The sequence below is a fragment of the Pygocentrus nattereri genome, chromosome 5 (assembly GCF_015220715.1).
Source record: "Pygocentrus nattereri isolate fPygNat1 chromosome 5, fPygNat1.pri, whole genome shotgun sequence".
NCBI lineage: Eukaryota > Metazoa > Chordata > Actinopteri > Characiformes > Serrasalmidae > Pygocentrus > Pygocentrus nattereri.
Window position 1 is genome coordinate 40,129,926 of NC_051215.1, and position 19,222 is coordinate 40,149,147.

The window sequence follows — 19,222 nt, forward strand, 5'->3', positions numbered from 1 at the left end:
CTCTGTTACTCACTTAGACTCAGATCTCCTTCAAGCCCACACCACCCCACACACCTAGGCTTCACAATCATCTTTAGAGTGTAGGACCATGCCATATTGATGAACACATTTGTCACAAAGCTTTTCTCAGCAGGTCAGATGAGCTGAGAGTCCTCGAGAGTCAATTTTCTGTTCACAAGAGCCCTCAGCCGCTGTTGTAAAATGGCCTCCACTTCAGTTAGAGTAGCCATGTCATTCGAGCAGTAACTGAAAATGACTTTACTGGAAGGCTCATTGTTTGTGTGGCTGGTTTCTGTTTGCATTATGCCCTTCATGCTGGGGGAGATAGAGGGTCTGTCGTTTACTTTGTTAATGGCCTTCTCTATCATGAAATCTCTCTGATCGCCCAGTGTGGTAGGCTGTTTCAGATCAAATTCGGTTTAGCTGAGATGTTGCTGTTTATGTAGAGAGAGACTGCTGTTGCTGGTTCTGGAAGCTGGGTCAGTAGGCTGCATGTGGCCCCCTCTATCTGTATGTTTCTTATTTCGATGTTTAAAACCAGCTGTGACCAATAACACGTTCTCCACATCCTAAAACATTCACCATTTATTCCAGTCCTTACCGCTGGGTTATTTCAGGTGGACACGTATCACCAACTATTCCTTTTGTGGGAGTGAAGGCTCTCTATGGAGAAGATTCAGCGATGGAGCACAGATTCAGTGTCTTAACAGTGAACAATGATTAGAGTTAATTTAGCCCCATGGAAAATACTCGGTGTGAGGTATTTTATCATCCTGTTTTTTCCAAATGGCAGTTTAGTCTCTTGGTTGCACTGATTTCCCTGATGTGCTTCCATTGTGGATTCTACACTACTACAGGCAAAAAGCAGAACAAAAGTAAAGAAAAAGGTAGATAAAAAAGTGTGTAAATGCGACTTTATGCTCATTGCTCGAAGGAAGTTCATATACAGAAGGAAACTCATTATGGGATAGCAGAAGTTAGCCTAGAAGTACCATGGCAGAGACAGGTTGATGCGAGAGCTTAGGCCAGAGGCTTTGCTGTCCTTCAGTTATCTCCTCTAATGGCAAGGTGCAAAGTGCTCCACAGATAGCAATCGGGCTTTTCTTCCAGGGCCAGCCTCTAAAGTAGGCCAACAGCTGCCTCTATTCCCTCATTAGCATTTCACTTTGAAGCCAAGTCCCCCCCTTTATTTTTTTGGTAAAGATATTTAACGCATTATTATGTATGCATGCATCTAACCTGCTGTTGCACTCCTGACCGCTTCCATTGCTTCTGGCATAAGAAAGCCCCCCTGTGGTTGTTAATGAAAAACAATGAAACAATGAAAACATCACAAGATTCATATATTTAATAACCGTATCATGCATGGAGCTACACCCTGGGGTAGTTTTATGTAATTATTTCTGTCTTTTCTCATAAAGGCATTTAACTTGAATAGGAGAGATGTAGGAGCAGTGTGCATGAGATAACACAGTGTTGTTACGCTCCCTTTGTTCTATACCTCATACTGCCGTGTGATCTCTACCAAACAGGCCTTTCCGTGTTGTATAATGACATCTGTGATGTATTTCTGATTATAAGCATGTGTGTGTGTGTGTGTGTTGGTCTTTGATGTACTAGGCATATTGTGTTGTCATTAAAAGAGCATCTGCCTATGCTCTTCTCTGTTCTCCCTTTTTTATCACTCCACTCAAACACTACATACATTAAGCCAAGAGCTCAGAAATGTGTCTTAGCTCACTGGAGGACTTAAAGGTGTCAGATAAGCTTTGGTAAATGACAAGTGTTCCTCCTCCTATACTCATTCCAGCAACTAGTTTTCTTGTATATGTTTCTGGATTCATTTTAGATTTCACTCTGAAATAAAGAGCTAGTGTTAGCCTTTAGCATAATTTGCTAAAAGAACAGAAAATCTGACCCATGTTGGATTGGGACGGGTTTGCAGCATTCTGCTCTCCAAGGGAATGAAAAATATTGATTTGTGTTTATGCTCAGCTACTTTGCTTCCCACAAGTATATTCATTATTTTGCCACTCCCCCGTTTCCCTGTGTGAAGGCCACCCAACAGCTCAGCACAGCGGAGAGGAGCTTATGGGTTTGTTTAATGAGTGGCACAGTGGATGCCCTTGTGAAGGTCAGCAGGGAGGCCCTGTACAGTCTCTGATGAGAGCAAGGCAGGAGCAGTCTGGAACATCTGGAAACAGAAAGAGAGAGATGTGTTCTTAAACTGCAAAATTGTTTGCACCTTTGTGCTCTTAAGTGTGCATAGATTCTGTTCTTACTTCAGATTGGTGAATGTCAGAATGTTTGTGAACGCTATTACTAAGTGGATATTATGAAGACATTTATGCTTAAGAACGATTGGTTAATGAGGTCCAGTGAATTCCAGTCCAAACCTCAACATCACTGAACGTGTGGTTGCGTGGATCATTAGAAGCAGAAAATATAACAAAGTTGTAACACTGAAGTTTGGAGGTGTGGAAAAATATCACCTACATATTTCCTTAAAGAACAGAAACCAAGTGTCCCAAAAAGAATGGAAGCTGTAATAAAGTCAAAGGGTGGACACAATAAATGCAGATTTATATATATATATATATATATATATATATATATATATATATATATATATATATATATATATATATATATATATAAGGCTTCTTTGTAATTTCTCTTTGGTTTAGTTCTTTGTCTGTTTGTTTAGTTCTTTGTTCTTGATAATGAAAAATTAATGACCATTTTGACTAGAGGTTGAGTAAACTGTACTGTATGTACAGATACAACTACTTGATTTTGAATTCTAGTGTCCAGTATCCATGTTTGCATCAAATCTCACATGTTAACTTCTAATCTTACATGCTAAAGAAGACTTTTGCTCCAGTGTTTAGGACTGTAAGATAACCGACACCAGAGGACATGCTGGTTCATAAGTCTGTACCCTTCCGTGTGTGTGTGTGTGTGTGTGTGTGTGAAGTTTTCAGAAGTAAGATGGCAAAGACGCAAAACCAGTGTGAGTTCTGGGGTGTTTCATTAGAGCCACAGATACATGTAGTACCTGTGGCAGCCAGGCCCAGCACTACAACACCTGCCACTTTTGTCCAGACCCATTATTACTGTACTCTTGTTGGCACTGAATTATCACTTTTCAGTGTTGTGCTCTCAAGAAAGCTGATGGGCTTTAGCTAGTTTTAGTTGAATCAACATTCTAATTGCCCACTTTTGTGTAAAATTTATAGCAGTGGGGTCAAGAATAGGAAATGCTGGCGTCTTTGAAAGCAAATACTATGCAGAGGCCTCTCTGTAATGTGTTTATTGAATTGAACCATTCAATTTCCATATTATATAGGAGTTTAGCTTCTGTATATGATTATATGAAATTGATTTCCACTGTAAAGGCCCTGTTAAGCAAATTAGTGATTATAAATGTGTCTGCCCTGCAAAGCGATACAAATTAGACTAGCATGAGCCTGCATAACTGGCAGACAGAAACTGTTCATTTACTACAGAAGAAAGAACACTTACTTTTTACCTACATTTTCGCTGCCTATGGTTAAGAATATTATACTTACTAAGATTTTGTGTTGTTTTAGGAAGGGTTTTAAGTGACTGTATTACCGTTTTAACCCATACACATATATTATTCAAGGGCAAATAAGGACATGTGAGGATGAAATCTGTTGTTTTGCCCAGTCAGAAACATAGTCTGCATGCCTTTATAAAGAGAGAGAGTGCATGCATGCTCTCCTTGCTCAGCCTTAGATCAGACAGCTACACACTAAGAGGAGCACTGGAAATGTTCTTTTGTGAAAGGCCTTTTCCATCATGAGTCTCTGGATGTCTCAGTTGCTTTGCAGTTATCTACCACTGGATATAGAAAAAAATATTGTGCTGCCTCAGTGTAAGCTGTCTGTGCTTGGTGGGATGGTATCAATATTGAAAGTTGATTGTGCCTGAAGATCTTGAAGTTAATGTCAGTGACAAAAAAATGTAATTTGCAAATGAAAAAACAGTGCTTAACATTTTTCCATGTTATTTTTGACATTGAAACAAGCAGAAAATATACAGACTCAAATCTGTCAAACAGCATGTAAATATAGTTCATTATTCAGACAACTAATCAAATCAAGTGACGTTTAGTAATTAATTACATTAACTGTCAAAATTCCATTTACATACTTCAGAATGTGCCTGTGCCCGTTCAGTCAAAAGAGCATTTGTGAGCTCAGACACTGATGTTGGACCAGGTTGTATGGGTTGAGGTCAGAGGTCTAAGTAACGCCACTGTAGTTACTCCACACTATACTCATCAAATCATGCCTTTTTGGATGTCACTTTGCGCTCAGTGGAAGAGTCATGCTAGAACAAGAAAGAGCCTTCAAACTGTTTCTCCAAAGTTGGAAGCAGATAATTGTCTAAAATGTCAAAGTATGATGTAGCATTAACATTACCCTTCACTGGAACTAAGTGGTCAAGCCCAAACCAGAGCATTATCCTTCCTCCATCAAACCTTACCATTGGTGCTATGCATGCTGTTTTGTAGCATTCTCTTGGCATCCACCAAATCCAAATTCGTCCATCAGAATTTTAATATGGCTGCTTTAGTGGTTGAGGGTGCCCAATCCTGGTCCTGGAGATCTACAACCCTCCAATTCTAATCTAACACACCAGATCCAAGTAATGAAAGCCTTCAGCAGCATCTGAATATCAGAGCCCGGTGTGTTGGAGCTGAACTCTCCAGGGTGATCCTCTCTTGGGCTGATGTTGCTTCCAGAGGCAGCTTGGAACTCTGCAGTGACTGAGGCAACTGAGCATGGGTGATTTTTATGTGCTACATGCTTCAGCACTCGGCAGCCCCATTCTATGAGTTTGCTTGGTCTACTGTTCATGGCTGAGCTAATTCAGAGCTGTTGCTGCACCTAGACACTTCCATTTCACATAATAATAGCACTTACAGTTGACTGGGGCAGATCTATCAGGGCAGAAATTTCACAAACGTGGAATTTCGCAAAGGTGGTGTCCTATGACGGTGTCACATTTAAAGTCACTGAGCTCTTCAATACAAACCTTTTACTGCCACTGTTTGTCTATAGAAGCTGCATTGCTATGTGCTTGATTTTATATACCTGTTTGCAGGGGGAACACATATATGGTGTCTTTGTGCCACAATGCCCAAATTACTATTGTATTTGTTCTCTTTCCTAGTCTGCAAATATATTACAAATACAAAATTTTATTTATTCATTTACAGACACATACAGTGAGGAAAATAAGTATTTGAACACCCTGCGACTTTGCAAGTTCTCCCACTTAGAAATCATGGAGGGGTCTGAAATTTTCATCTTGAGAGACATAATCTAAAAAAAATCCAGAAATTACAATGTATGATTTTTTAATAATTTATTTGTGTGTTACTGCTGCAAATAAGTATTTGAACACCTGTCAATCAGCAAAAATTCTGGCCCTCAAAGACCTGTTAGTCTGCCACTAAAAAGTCCACATCCACTCCACTTATTATTCTAAATTAGAAGCACCTGTTTGAGGTTGTTAGCTGCATAAAGACACCGGTCCACCCCACACAATCAGTAAGACTCCAAAGAGCTGTCCAAAGACACCAGAGATAAAATTGTAGGACAGAGACAAAACCTCCACAAGGCTGGAAAGGGCTACGGGGCAATTGCCAAGTAGCTTGGTGAAAAAAGATCAACTGTTGGAGCAATTATTAGAAAATGGAAGAAGCTAAACATGACTGTCAATCTCCCTTGGACTGGGGCTCCATGCAAGATCTCACCTCGTGGCGTATCAATGATCCTAAGAAAGGTGAGGAATCAGCCCAGAACTACACATGAGGAGCTGGTCAATGACCTGAAGAGAGCTGGCACCACTGTTTCCAAGGTTACGGTGGGTAATACACTAAGACACTAAGACGTCATAGTTTAAAATCATGCATGGCATGGAAGGTTCCCCTGCTTAAATCAGCACACGTCCAGGCCCGTCTTAAGTTTGCTCATGACCATTTGGATGATCCAGAGGAGTCATGGGAGAAAGTTCTGTGGTCAGATGAGACCAAAATAGAAGTTTTTGGTCTTAATTCATCTTGCTGTGTTTGGAGGACGAAGAATGATGAGTACCATCACAAAAACACCATCCCTACTGTGAAGCATGGGGGTGGAAGCATCATGCTTTGGTGGTGTTTTTCTGCACATGGGACAGGACGACTGCACTGTATTAAGGAGAGGATGACCGGGGCCATGTATTGTGAGATTTTGGGGAACAACCTCCTTCCCTCAGTTAGAGCATTGAAGATGGGTCGTGGCTGGGTCTTTCCATGACAATGACCCAAAGCACACAGCCAGGATAACCAAGGAGTGGCTCCGTAAGAAGCATATCAAGGTTCTGGAGTGGCCTAGCCAGTCTCCAGACCTAAACCCTATAGAAAATCTTTGGAGGGAGCTCAAACTCCGTGTTTCTCAGCGACAGCCTAGAAACCTGGCTGATCTGGAGAAGGTCTGTGTGGAGGAATGGGCCAAAACCCCTGCTGCAGTGTGTGCAAACCTGGTGATAAACTACAGGAAACGTTTGACCTCTGTAATTGCAAACAAAGGCTACTGTACCAAATATTAACATTGATTTTCACAGGTGTTCAAATACTTATTTGCAGCAGTAACACACAAATAAATTATTAAAAAAATCATACATTGTAATTTCTGGATTTTTTTTTTAGATTATGTCTCTCACAGTGGACATGCATCTAAGATAAAAATTTCAGACCCCTCCATGATTTCTAAGTGGGAGAACTTGCAAAGTCGCAAGGTGTTCAAATACTTATTTTCCTCACTGTACGTATAGTGTTGAATATTTTATGTGTCTTTGTATAAGTGACCAGACTATGAGCTAGCCTGCAGGAAGGAGTGATGTGTGACTGCCCTTGTTCAGATATAGGTGGTGTCTTTTTGAATGCCAGTTCTTGGAAGCTCTTGCTACCGAGACACTCATGAATCATTAATAACTCTTTTATGCAAAGTAACTGAATCTATAAAAGAACAAACAGTTTCTTGATTTAGCTTGTGAGAAGTGGCTCTTAGGCTGTAAATTAGATTATGATTAAGAAGAAAAGATGTTTTCTGAGTATGTATTGTAGTGTATATGTGTATGTTTATAAGAGGGAGAGTGAGAAAGGCAGAAGGGGAGGGAGAGAGTCTTATCATCATAGAGTGGGTGCAGAAGTGACACTTGAGTCAAGCAGAAGGCACTTTTCATCACCACACACTCAGGGTCACACGTCCAGCTAGTGGAGCCACACTGTGTGTGTGGAATGAAGATTAAAGTGAGTTACTGAACATGTGTGTGTGTTTGTGTGTGTACACGGCTGCCTGAAGTGTGAAGAATGTGAGAAAGCTAGACAGCTAGTTATTTCATTAAACCTCCACCTCTACATGGGGAAAATCTGTGTGGTATCTTTAGAGAGAGAGAGAAAGAGAGAGATGGTCCTCCTGGGGTCTAGTGTGTTGTGACTGAGTGAGATGAGTGCAGAAGCAGAGTGGCAGTACTGTCCCTATTGAACTTGCTGCCAGGTTAGGCCATATGCCACCCTTTGTATTCTGGGTCAAACACTCCGGTGCATAATAACATGAAAATCAAAATAGTGTAAAGCGCAATTTAAGCTGGATTTGTTTTACCTGGGGAAACACTATAACTTTGTTATTAATGACAAGACCTGTGATTTATTCTGCAGTTTTAGTCCGCAGTTTTCAATAATTGTAAGTCTTGTAATAAACCAGGAGCAAATTTGCCTCTGCAATTTGCTGAGCCTGGAGATCCCTCAGTAATAGTAATGCTAGCCCAGTTCTAACTGACCTGGTTGTAATGTAAACAAACAAAACCTGCTAATATGCATGGCTATGTTATACCAGGTTTATGGCTTTTCTATTCAGGGTATCTGTGCTAAATTGGGGACGTTGCCCAGATACTTTACAATGTACATATCATCAAGTCACATTCTTTACTGTCCTGGTAAAACATCCACTGTGAATGTGAATGTCATGTGCAAACCTAGTTCATGAATAGTTAGCATTTAGTCTAGATCAGGATCATCCCATGTCTAGTAGTATGAGACGCTTCTCTGTTAATTAAAAACCTTTATACTCATCTCATTATTTTCTTTACAATGTGACTGTATCCTGCTGTTAGTCAGTACTGTACTATTGACTGCTGTTTTCATCCACAGCTCTGATATCTGCTGGCTGCTGCACTACGTCCTGTAGAAGTGTCAAGCTTTGGGAAAGGTAAGACCAAAACAATGGTGCAATTCAGTGTCGGAAGATGAATATCTCTAATACTGTTTACTTTGTAAATATGAAAACCACATCAAAGTTCTGCAGTTTTATTAGAAAAAGATTCTGGCAGGCACAAAAAATTACACAAATATAGAAATATAGAGATTATAGGGATTAGGCTAAGATCAGTCTCATCATTTGATTGCATATATGTTCAGTTCAAAAGTTTAAATTATTTTAAACATTTTTTTAAAAGCACAAATCAGATGGCAAGTCCTGCAGCCTCAGATATTTATCTAGAACTGTACTAAATGGATATGGCATGGGGGTATTTGATGACAAGCCTACTGCATGTGTCTAAAAGAAAGGAGACAGCAAACAGATAATGAGTCAGAGCAGGTGTGCACGTGTGTGTACTAATTATGAATGTGAGCTCAGCAAAATCAAGAAAGTAAACCTGTCTAATGCTTCCTTGTGGGTTGAATTATTCTGCCATTAAGTTTGCTTCATCATTAAATATTAACTTCTTTTCACATGGCCTCTTCTGCTGGGAGCGCATTCAAGAGAAGGGGCAGGAGTGAGATGACCCAACAGTCCTGGGAGATAATATTAATGCTCACATATATTCAAACTCACACAGAAAGCTGGACAGTATGACAACATTTGTCATTATCATGATGAATTACATCACAATATGTCAAAATATGCTTTTGTGAACATGTTCTGGGTATAATTGGTACTGCAAAACCACTTACCAACTGCATGTTTGATTACCAAGAAAGCATAATCCTGTTTAATTGAGTTTAGAGCAGCACAGAGTGTGAAATGTTGATCGCCAATAACTGAATTAATAGTTTTAATGATATTTTTAAATCATGAGCTTACTTTGTTCTAACTTATCAGGCATTAGAAGTATCCTAATATGACATTTTGCCATATCGGCCACGTCTACTCTCATATAAAGTGTACACAGAGGTTGGGGGCGGGGGGTTAGCATCTGATTTTTAAGCCTACTGAAAAATGCAGTGTGTGACACAAATAAATAGAAATCATCATAGTTTTTAATAGTAGTTTTTAAACGTGACACTACTAGTGTGTTTTGGGTCTGTGTGTCAAAATATTTTGATATACAGTTGTTTACCATAAAAATGTCTTTTAAGTATCTTTTAAGTGTTTTTGAGGTTTACCTTCATAATTCAATAGTACAACATACCCTGTGTTTTTCTATTGAGATAAAATGGCCTTTGTCCACTCTTTATGCTCAGGACACTCTTAGCCTTTCCGTCCATCTATTGCCATGAGAAAAGTATGAATTAAAACCAGAATATCTCATTACTGCATGACTGAATTTCATGATCTATGGCTGGATGAAATGAATGAGTACAGTGGAGATTTTAGTGGGCCTTAAATAATGTGTCTGTCCTTTGCTAGTCAAATAATGGTTCATAGAGTTTTTATAGTTTTGTAGAGTTTTGCTTCAATAGCCATGGTGCAATGCTTTTGAGAAGCAACACACATTACAGTTTTGACTAGCTGCATAAAGTATATTGATATACAGTGTTGCTTATATTTATACTCACAGCTTGCTGCGTGTAAAAGTTGTGAATTATGAAGCTATAAATAAAGAGCAGAGTTATGAAAATTTTGTCACGCTTTATGCATTTATGCACCATGTTTAGTGATTTGATAGGTTATGCTGTGAGAAATGAGGTGAGGCAAGGGCCCCATTCATTATTTTTTTAGCAGGCCCGACAAGTTGCATCTCATATGAAATATATGAAATATACATCCATACACTTGGGTGTGTGCATGCCCATCCACGGAATATATGCAGTTAAAAGATTATGCTGTCACAACAAAACCATGAATTTCTGAAATGTTAGCTTTATAGTGGGGAAAATAAAGTTTTTAAACTTTTTGTATGTTAATAAAACAAGATCTTATTCCAGGTAATTTTGGACCATTTCTATTTGTTCATTTCTTATGAAATATTCTAATATATTTGACATTACAGTGACAGTTGTCCAGTGGACTAGAGAAGGGTTTATGCTATGCCAAATGCTTATCAGCCCAATCTTTTTACTCTGCAGCTTTGATGCCTCCTGACCCTTGCCTTGATTTGATCCAGTGGTGGGTTCCTGGCCTTGAGAGAGGAGCCCAGATCTCTGGTGTCTAATGCACTGGGTGAGAGAAAAGGAGTGGATCAGAGGGAGACGGTGAAGAAAAAGGAGAAGGAAATTGTGCAGCAGCCAGTGTCTTGTGTCTTCTCCACCCCATGCTGGTTTCAGCTCTCCTGTGTCCCCTGTTAGAGCCCAGCACATCCAAGAGGGATTCTTTAGGAGGGAGAAGACGAAACCCCACCCAAATGGAATTCTGTAATAGGAGATGAAAGATGCTCTCTATGTTGCCAACAAAATAGACCTACCTCCTTTAAAAGAAAGCAGATGAAACTTAACAGGAAAGTATGAAATGGGATTCAGAGGCTATCACCCCTTTTGTTTACAGATGCCATACACAACCACATATGAGCAAGCACTAATAAGAGTGAACATTTTTCCAGTTGGATCCACTAATAAAGTTTAATTGGAGATATTGTGCATCACAGGAAATTAAAAAAAAGAGAGAGAAGTATTGTCATAGCAATCACTGCCTTGCTACCATTAAGAGCTTTGTGGTGACCATCAATTAATTATGACCATAATATAAGCTACAAATATTTGTATGTTGAGCAGTCTGTGCTGACCAATTATCATTAGGAGAGGAGATGGTACATCCAAATGGCTCCTTTCTGTCATCGAATAATGGTTGCTTATTAACCATGTGGTAAATGAAGTGCTGTCTGATCTGATGCTTTTTGGAAGCACAAAGCCAGCCTTAAATGCACCCTGTACCCTCTTAGTCTGTTTTAGTGGACCATTAGTGGACCAAAGGGGCAAATACGAAAGACTTACTAACATTCTCTGAAAAACCACAAGCTCCCAATTTGTCCGCACTTCAAATACCATCATGCCTTGCTTCGACCCAGGTGTTTCTGTGAATCCCTTCCTTATAGACAATGACAACAGAATAAGTGCACACACACATATACAGACAAACAAAAACATGCACACATGCTACATTTAGCTTCATTTGAGAACTGGATAGCATACATTCATGCACTTACGTAACGCAGACATTTTTGGTAGCCCTTTATTTATTAGGCCTAGATCACAAATCCTGTGCGCCAACCATCGATCCTCCTGTATAATTCAGTATTACATACAGTAAAAGCTACTTTGTAACCTCTTTAACCTGTGATCTTTTTTTTATTTTTGTTGACAGATTATATGAGACAGAACCATATTAATATATGAAACTTTTATGTTTTTAAAAAGTAAAGAGTAGTTTATCTGCTTAGTTTTTTAAATATGATAACTATAATTATTATTTTTGACGTACTGGTATTATATATATATATGAATATATATATATATATATGAATATATATATATATATATATATATATATATATATATATATATATATATATATATATATATATATATATATGATTATTATACTGAGAGATCTGTATGTATAATAAAGAGTGTCTTCTTTATGTAAAAGACTTTATTGGGGTGACTCTTATTATTATGCCGTTCTAAAGGAAAGGTGCTGCATATTATTGTCTGCGTGGTGGAATATAAAAAATACAATCATCAGATGCATGTTTTCTGAACATGTGTTAGACATAATACACCTGTACATTAGTTAGATGTGTTACAGTGGTCTTATAAGTGCATTGGCTATTTAAGATTCAGCGATACGATCTTTAAAAAAAATGATAAATAAGACACTAAGAATGGCTACAACAGACTTAATGCACACATTCTTAATCACAGGGCTTCTAATGGGTGGCGGTGTTATGATTCAAAAACACATATAACACATTATATACACATCTGAAATTTGGACAGTAAGACTTGTGTTGTTTTCACAACTTGACGAAATGAAAAACGACAAAATTGGAGGTACAAAGTTTTATCTTGTCAGAGATGATCAGTAAAACATACAACATGCCTCTACATTCTGCTATACTGCATTTACTAGCATGTTGAAATTGTCTGATCGAGTGTGTGTCCTGAACAGGAAGTACAAACCAGTAGGTGCTCTTCACTTATTGACTCAGGGACAGTGCAGTCTCTTAATACATCCACAAGGTAGCAATCAATTTCCTACTGTAGCAGCCACCCTGTTATGTATGATATTAAGAGTGGAAACATATTGATCACATTCTGGCCAACTGCCCAAGAATGAGCCTGTACATTATGTATTAATTCAGAGTGTAGTTGCTCAAATAGGTACAATAGGTTGAAGCATGATTCTTACAACAGCCACCTTCAGTTGTGTGACTGCTGCACTGAAATAAAGAGTGTCAAGGGCTGGCATGCTTGTAGAGTACGGAGCATGTGTTTATCCGGAGGGGTTGAAGGATGTGTGTGTGTGTGTGTGTGTGTGTGTAAGGACTATAAATGTGCTCAAGTGTTCTGCTACAGTAGGTAGGTAAGTATATCAGCCAGAAGGTAAGGGCCGAAGTGCAGCAGCATGCTTGCTCTGATTAAGATGCATGATTTTTAAGGGCACCCGACCACACACACCATGCACTTGCAAACAAGTAAGTATTCATCTATATATGCGCACACAAACACACAGTGTTCTAATGTCTTTATATTTTGTTTCCACTGCAATGCAGCACGCACTGAAGTCCTGCTGTGAGCTGGCCTGTGTGCCAGCCTGACCAAAAACATCCAATCCATCAAAACAACCATCAGACCAAGGGGAACCTGGAGGCCTATAAATATCTCTCTCTCTCTCTCTCTCTCTCTCATTTCAGACTGCACCTCCAGATCTGCACCAATCAATGGGATAATGTTTCATAGTGGATGTAGATATAACCGAGTGTTTAGGGCGTGGATTGAGGGTTGCTGAGAAGCAGAATGACTCCATGCAGGGAAAGAAATAAAGTCTTAAAAATGCAGTGTTGTTCAAAGACAAATATATAGGAAATGCTGAGCTGGAGGAATGCAGTATACTGTGTTTGCATTCTGCTGGGCTGTGTGCCAGTGCTGCAAGAGGCATTTGCCATGGAATAAAGCAAAAAAGCTCATTATCTCTCAGTTATTTATATGAGAATACAACATAATTATTTTATGGTGGCTTTGATTTATGCTGATACCTAAGTCAGTGCATACTTAATACCTTGGAATCTTATCAAGACAGAGATATGGGCATGACTGTAAAAGAAGATCCCTGACTAGACAATTTTAGCAGTTTGCCATTATCCGAAAAAAGGAAGCTTTGGTTTGAGTGCATTGCTTCACAAGCTACCATTTAATTAGCTTGGTTTTGTGTTTGAGCCCATGACTTCACAAAATCAGGCTTGTTAAACGATAGTCTGTGTTTGAGCTCATCACTTCACACATTCTCATTTAAAAAGCCTGGTTTTGGGTTTGTGCTCATCACTTCACATGCTATCGTTTAATAAGCCTGGTTTTGTGTTTGAGCTCACTTCACAGGCTAAGTGATCAAAATCAGACTTGCCTCACAGTGAAGGCTGCAGAAGACATAGGAGACCTTTAGTGTTCACTCAGGCATAATGAGTGATTTGAGCATTTGAGCATTTGAGATGGAGTAAACTGACTGTACTGACATATTACAGCTTACTGCCATAAGCAATGTAACCTGTTTAAATCTTATATTCAAAACCTTAAACTTTTGGCACTTGTGCTCAATCTGTCCCTCATCCCTTCAGGAGTTAATCTAATAAACATCAATTGATGACTGAAAAGTAATGGAATGGCCTGTAAGATGGCATCAGTAATTTCCCAAGGGCAAATGGTGAAGTTGATGAGGACATGTTAAAATGAGTATTGATGGTGCACTCGTCTCTTCGCATTTTATTGTTGAATAAGACTATAGTCTCAGGTTTGAGCTTGTGTCTTCACTTGCTATCGTTAAAAAGCCTGAATTTGTACTTAAAATGATCTCTATACATGATATCGCTTAATAATAAGCCTAGTTTTGAGATTTAGCTCATCTCTTCACATGCTGTTGTTCAGTAAGTCCTACCTAATGTTTGAGACCTGCATCCTCATTCCTAATCTGAAGACTTACATTAACATAGAGCAACAAATACCAACATCATAGTCGGTATCTGAGGGGGATTGAAAGGTCTTATAAGCAGGTATTGTTTTGTGTGTGAAAGAAATTGAGAGGAATGGAACCTGCATGAAAGTCATCCTTAGTTCTAAAGGTTCAGCGACACCATTCTCAGCTTCAACATGAAAGCAATTACAGCCATATCAAGAGATTTGAACAGCTTGTTGAAGAGTAGGTGGCATTAGATCCTCCCTGGTTGCCAGAATATGGTGTTTAAAAGCATGTAACCATCCCTATAGACTTTGACAAGAGTCATCTTTGTGCCCCTTATACCTCCTCTGACCTTTAGCAGGAAGCAGTCTGGGAGTTAATGAGAGCCAGAGGCTATGCTACCTCAAGCAATGACTGACTGGTCATGTGAGGAATTTACGGCCTGTGGTTTTCCAGTGCATTACACCTCTGCATCAATAATGCATCCGCTTCATCTCTTCTGCTCCACTCTTCCTCTTTCTGTCATTATCTGATGGACTGATTTGATGATCGAATGCCCCTGGGAAACCCAGGCATGATGTTAAAGCAATGGAGCACCCATCCCCCTCGGATAGGTAGAAGAGTGAGAGCGTGTATCTGTCTGTGCGTGTGTGCGGCACAGACTGTCGCTTAGCTTTATGGATCGCGACAGCTCCAGAGTGTGCGACAGCAAGAGGGGTTCATGTGAGAGGACACTGGCACTGCCTCTTGGAGACTCGTCTCCATGGTGACACATGCAGACTTTCACTTCTGCTCTTAACCTCCACCCATCATTCCATCATTCCATCACTACTCACTCCACACCCGCTGTAGAACTCTTAACCACTCCAACTTCCTTAGCAAACAAAGACAGATTTTTTTTAACCTGTGTTGCATGTTAGGTTTGTCATGACCATGATATTTTAGCTGACAATGAATTGCTATATAAATAATTGCAATGTTCAATTTTTGTCAGTCTTTTTTGTCCATTGTATGCGACTATTAAATTACAAGCCTAAAGTGTCCAAATTGGTTGGTTAGCTTGATTATCTTGTTTTGTAGTTGTCATTACCTAGTAGCTCCCAAACAAACACTACTCACTGCCGTCCCCTAAATGCACAAAGTCAGACCATAGAACATTTATTATTATCAGAAGACACATGAAGCCTGAATAAATGTGTTTTCTGTACACTCATCTCATGTTTTGTTTGTTATGATGTAAACACAGGATTATGGAAGCTACCAATTGTAATTGCAGTCAACTTAAAGCTACACTGTGTATGTTTTGGGATGTCTTTGGTGGAAATATGTAAACTAGCAATGTGTGGAAGAACATTTGTAATGCTGATGGTGCTTCAGGATCCCTTCCCTGAGCAGATGAAACTGATAATTGTGAGTGTGTTTTAGAGTGTTCAGGGTGAACTCAGCCAAAACTTGGGGAAATATGTGTAAGTGAATTATCTACTGTTGCCATCAGTGATTTTGCATTTCAGACCTAAATATCAAGCCAGACACTAAAAAGCCAGGCTGATAAAAAGGACTTATTACAATTTTGAGAAGCTTAGTTAAAAATAGAGTGGGTGGTACCTCTCTGTTTGCTTATACATAGAGTGCTGAAACTTAGTTGATCCTGTAATCTCATTTACAAGATTAGAAAAGCACAGCTGTGGTTGTGCTTTCTTTAGGAAGTTATTTCTTTTTGATGCTAATCTTTGACATGTGACAAAGTGTTGCAAAACCACAAGTGAGAAAATAGCCCGGGAATTTCACACACTTTTAAATGGAAACTCCTCTTGAGCAGCCAGTGAGTTGTGTCTGATTCAGCAGACAAGGTAGCAGACAAGGTATTTATGCTGCACCACATCTCCAGTATAAAACTAATGATCTTTTCATATGTGAATGTGTTGAGGATGCGCTGGCAGTGCTGGGAGGAACTTTGTGTCTGAGATTGGGCCGATTTTCTGGACGCAGCTGTTCTTGCTATTGATTTCCGTTCTTAACACCCATCCTTGTCATTCAGTCTCACAGCTCCTGCAGTGCCATCCCATGTGTCACAATATATTTGGCTCTCATATTAGGAAAAATGCTGACAATATTACTCTGCTTATTCTTTCTCAGCTCCATTTACCCAACTCCATTCGCTCTGTAAATCTAAATGTTGCCTTTCCATTTGTTGCCTTTCCATTCTCCTCCCTCATCTTAGTTTGTTACAATATTAAATGGGAATTTTGTAAGGGTTTGACACAGTACTGCATGTCCCCCAAAATTAACTTTGACAGAAATAAAGCATCTGAGTTATGCTCCTTATTAACTCCTCATTTACAGATTACCCTTGCTCTGCAATAAAGCCATCAGCATGTACTGTACTGCAATTACCATGGCATGGAGATAATGGCACTAAGTAATATCATGTCTCTCATCTCTGCTCTGCTCAGTTCCACAAGTCAAGCATCACTCACACATATAGTTCAGTTCTTTGTGTAAATGACTGTTTTTGAAGCATTACAGAATAACCACTGATAGAGCATAATGAAATCTAATTATATTGGCATAAAGTTGTGAGCCCACTTGAAGATCCTTTAGACCAGTGAGAAAAATTAAGGGCATTCTAGTCCTTCAGAGAAGGCATGAAGATTTCAGTGAAATTATGAAACATGTCTGTAATTTTTAGTTCATTTTTGTTTAACAGAATTATCATGCATGGTATATTTAAACTCTGCAAGCATTGTTTTCATGGAAAAATATTCAAAAAAGTTTTGTGTGTGTGTGTGTGTGTGTGTGTGTGTGGCATCTGGATAGATACAGCCAAGCTTGCTATTTCATTGGTTAGGACTTTAGGAGCTGAACAAAAGGCCTGAAGTGTCAAATTAACCACTAACACACTTTCATTGGTTGGGACTTCAGGAGCTGGAGAAAAGACCTGAAATGTCAGTTTAACCAATAACACACTTAGAAACTGAAATATGGAATCAACCAATCATGTGTTGATTATCCAGTGGGACCAACTTTGTGAGACAAGTGTCACTCTAGGCCTTCTGGACTTCCTAACTACATCACTGACTGTGAAAATTTATTTAAGTCAGATGCAAGAAATGAAAATCAGCTTCAGCACCAGGGCTTTTTACTAAAAGATTCATTAACTCTTATTTCACATCGGCAGCAACGCAGCACAACAAAGCGGCCAAAAGTCAATCATATTGAATAAGACCCAGTGACACTGAGCGATGTATAGCAGCATGACAACAACCAATGCAAAGCAAGCGACCAGTGCAATGCGAAGAAGTTCAGCTCTGCTCAACTTTATGCATATAAGCAGTGATGTGGGGTGACAATAACCAATCAGAAAAGATGTTCTCACTTCCTCTGGTAAAACGCTATGCTGACCTTGGTCTCCACTGAAGATTTGTTCTGATGCGTTAACTTGAAAATACTGGGCAAGCGGATTGCAGTGGTGTGCGTTTTCTGTGCTGTATGAAGGCTGTGTTTATATACTGGGATCTAAATAAAGAACCATGTGTGGTAGAAGAAAATATCTGCTGATTTTGTAAAAAACATAAGAATGAAACTTTAGTATAGTGATAGCATACCCTCATTGTGAACTGAGCTTACATTACAGGGCATAACTAACATTATTTTGTTCAATGGATGATGAAACATTTTCTGAGTCTAGTAAGCATTTCTGCTTGGCTGGAGTACACTGAGCAATTTTATTACCAGCTGTGCGCATAAACAGCTAAGGTAAAATATATGTTAGTATGTCTCTTACAAGCTTTAAATGTCTGTTTTAGTCTAGAACAACCAAATTGTGCTAACATACTACTGGAATTGCATATGGGTGCTAGCAGAAATTTACATCATGCACTATCAGAAAAATAGTGCTGTTTCGGAAAATAAGATATAAAAGCCTTGAGTTAAGACATGATGTGTAGAGCTAATATGATTTAATATATATATAATTGCAACAGAATATGGTAATGTTCTCTACTTAACAGAACTGAAGACATACCCCTGAGGGTTCCACTCCAGTGATGTTAGGGATACTACCCCAGTGATAGTACCTTTTTTTCTGAAAGTATGGGGATGTTATTCCCAGTGCTGGTCTGTTTTGACAGCCCACACTGAAGGCCAAGCTCTAATATTCAAGGTTTGCTAATGCTCTACATTCTTAAAAAAATGGTACTTCAAGGGTTCTTTAGTAAAGGCTATGGTTCTACACAGAATGCATTAATGCATGGTCAAATGACTCTTCTCTATAATGGAAATCTAGCTGTGTGTGATTTTTTAAGGAACCCTTAAAAAATGGTTTGGCATCACACCAAAAAGGGTTCCACCATTGTGATGAGTCACAGAACCCTTTTCAGTACTTTATAGAGCCCTTTTTGCTAAGAGTGTCCACCAACAGGAAAGCATACTACAGTCCTTATTCCAAGGAATGCAGCACTTCTTAAGCTTGAACCCTGAATAATGACCTCCAATCTGATTTTGTAAATCACATTAAAGAAGCTTAATGTGAAATCTAAACTGAATGGCGAAAAACTTTCCCACGGAGCCTGCGGCATGTGAATCAGTCAGCCTAGTGAGGAAGGGCACACATACACACACGCACATGCACACAAATAATAACACAGCATCTCATACCCCCAACCACCAGCCAGCTGAGCTCATTTTGAATATGGCTAAACTCCAGGGGTGTGCATGTGTGTGTATGTGTGTGTGTGTGTATGCATGCATGCGCACTAGGGACTTGTGTGTGTAGAGGACTCTCTCTGGGACAGAAGTGGTGCAGTCTGGAGCACCTG

General features: G+C 39.2%; 1 protein-coding gene across 2 annotated transcripts in view; it reads left to right on the forward strand.

Annotated features, from left to right (window-relative positions):
- Nucleotides 1-11,707, forward strand: part of ccdc85a (coiled-coil domain containing 85A) — a 28,815-nt gene extending 17,108 nt beyond the window's left edge. For both annotated transcript variants that reach the window (XM_017722576.2, XM_017722566.2), the window contains exons 3-4: nucleotides 8,228-8,285; nucleotides 10,367-11,707. In XM_017722576.2, coding sequence (XP_017578065.1) covers nucleotides 8,228-8,285; nucleotides 10,367-10,382 — 74 coding nt within the window. In that variant the 3' untranslated portion in view covers nucleotides 10,383-11,707. The remainder of the gene's footprint in view (nucleotides 1-8,227; nucleotides 8,286-10,366) is intronic.
- The last annotated feature ends 7,515 nt before the right edge of the window (nucleotides 11,708-19,222 follow it).